The following is a 1,481-nucleotide window of genomic DNA, read 5'->3' on the forward strand; positions in this document are numbered from 1 at the left end:
TTAATTTAAAAAAAAACTAATAATGATCGAAAATTTCAAATGCCTATGTATAGTTCAACTTTAGTTGAACATTTTTAAAAATTGCACGGTGGATAGAATATACTTATATAAACATTCGGTGAAAATTTCATGTATTTATGGTCATTCGTTTTAAAGTTACATCAAAAACCAAAATCGATTTTGTCGAAAAATGAGTGTGCATAAAATTTCCCGTTTTCCCTTAATTTTTAGTTTGTTTTTCTCGGTTATTTAGAAAAGTATTAATAACTTTTTTACTCTTGACCCCCCAAAGTACCAACTTGATTCACTTTCTGATCGAACGAGGTACTGAAATAAAAAATCGAAGCATTTTTACTGGACCAAAACGTGATGACAGACAAAAAAAAAATAAAAACACACATCATGTTAAATTCAAAACATTCATCGCTCCGCTCAGAATCTAATATCAATACTTTTTATGAAAATATAGAATTCTTACGCTTGGCTAACAATTTTTCAATAAATGAATATATTACACATTAATAAGAATGGTATTTATGCCAGAATTTATGATGGTACCTGTAAATTTCATAATTGTGCAATTATTATGATACTCACGATTTTTAAAGATGTTCATGTAGAATTAAAGTGATTAAAAACCACATTTTCAGCAAATAAAAATTCAAGTATCAAACAAAAATATTTAACCTAATTTAAAAAGTCGACGTCTAGTTTCACATAAAATATAAAAATTTTACATACTAAAAACTTTTAGCTAAGTATAATAATTATAAAGTGTATTAGTGAAAATTATGGTTTTATTGCTCAATAATATTATTTTTATTTTTCTCTCGAAGGTTAGATGCTATTAAATGTGTAAACACACGTCGTTCCTTTTCCAATTGGGAAAGTTGGATCGAGCACTCCTCCTGTTCTCGTTTCACTGTTTTCAAAGCCTTATCAAGTTCCTTCGATTCAAGAATCAGCATATTTCTTTCGCTAAGTTTCCTCTCAACAGCTTCAATCCTTGTGTTTTGATCCAAAATCGCTTTCATTTTGCTTATAATATCTGTGACACTAAAATTTTCATTAGTTGAATATTGATCTTCTATAGTTTTACGTAATAATATAATTTCTTGACCGATCATTGAATTTTCAAAATTCAAATTTATATTCTTTTTTACATCGGACAAAGAATGAAAAACTTTATCAAGGCGTTCAATTTGGAATTTTACTGGACGAACTTTTCTTTTTTCTATTCTTTTGGCAAATCTCATTATTATATATTAATACAAATATATTATTTATTTAAATTGTGATTTGATATTAAAATATTATTGACTTATTTATATTCAATGTGTGCCATTACTATAGTTATTTAAGTACAAATTATCTGTATTTTATATTTTCAGCGGAGCTATGAATATATTATTTTGATTTTACAATTATGCGTGTTTTTTGTGTCTATATCTACTAATAAATAGTAAACATAATAATGTTTT

At 26.1% G+C, this 1,481-nt stretch overlaps 1 protein-coding gene across 1 annotated transcript; it reads right to left on the minus strand.

The window, feature by feature from the left end:
- Window positions 1-797: 797 nt before the first annotated feature.
- On the minus strand, window positions 798-1,256 carry LOC107172251 (uncharacterized). The gene has a single exon (XM_015522539.2). It carries the CDS (start codon window positions 1,254-1,256, stop codon window positions 798-800), a length of 459 nt encoding a protein of 152 aa, XP_015378025.1.
- Window positions 1,257-1,481: the final 225 nt, after the last annotated feature.

Source organism: Diuraphis noxia, unplaced genomic scaffold (genome assembly GCF_037042655.1).
Source record: "Diuraphis noxia isolate RWA-SAM2 unplaced genomic scaffold, SU_Dnox_SAM2 contig0001, whole genome shotgun sequence".
Lineage (NCBI taxonomy): Eukaryota > Metazoa > Arthropoda > Insecta > Hemiptera > Aphididae > Diuraphis > Diuraphis noxia.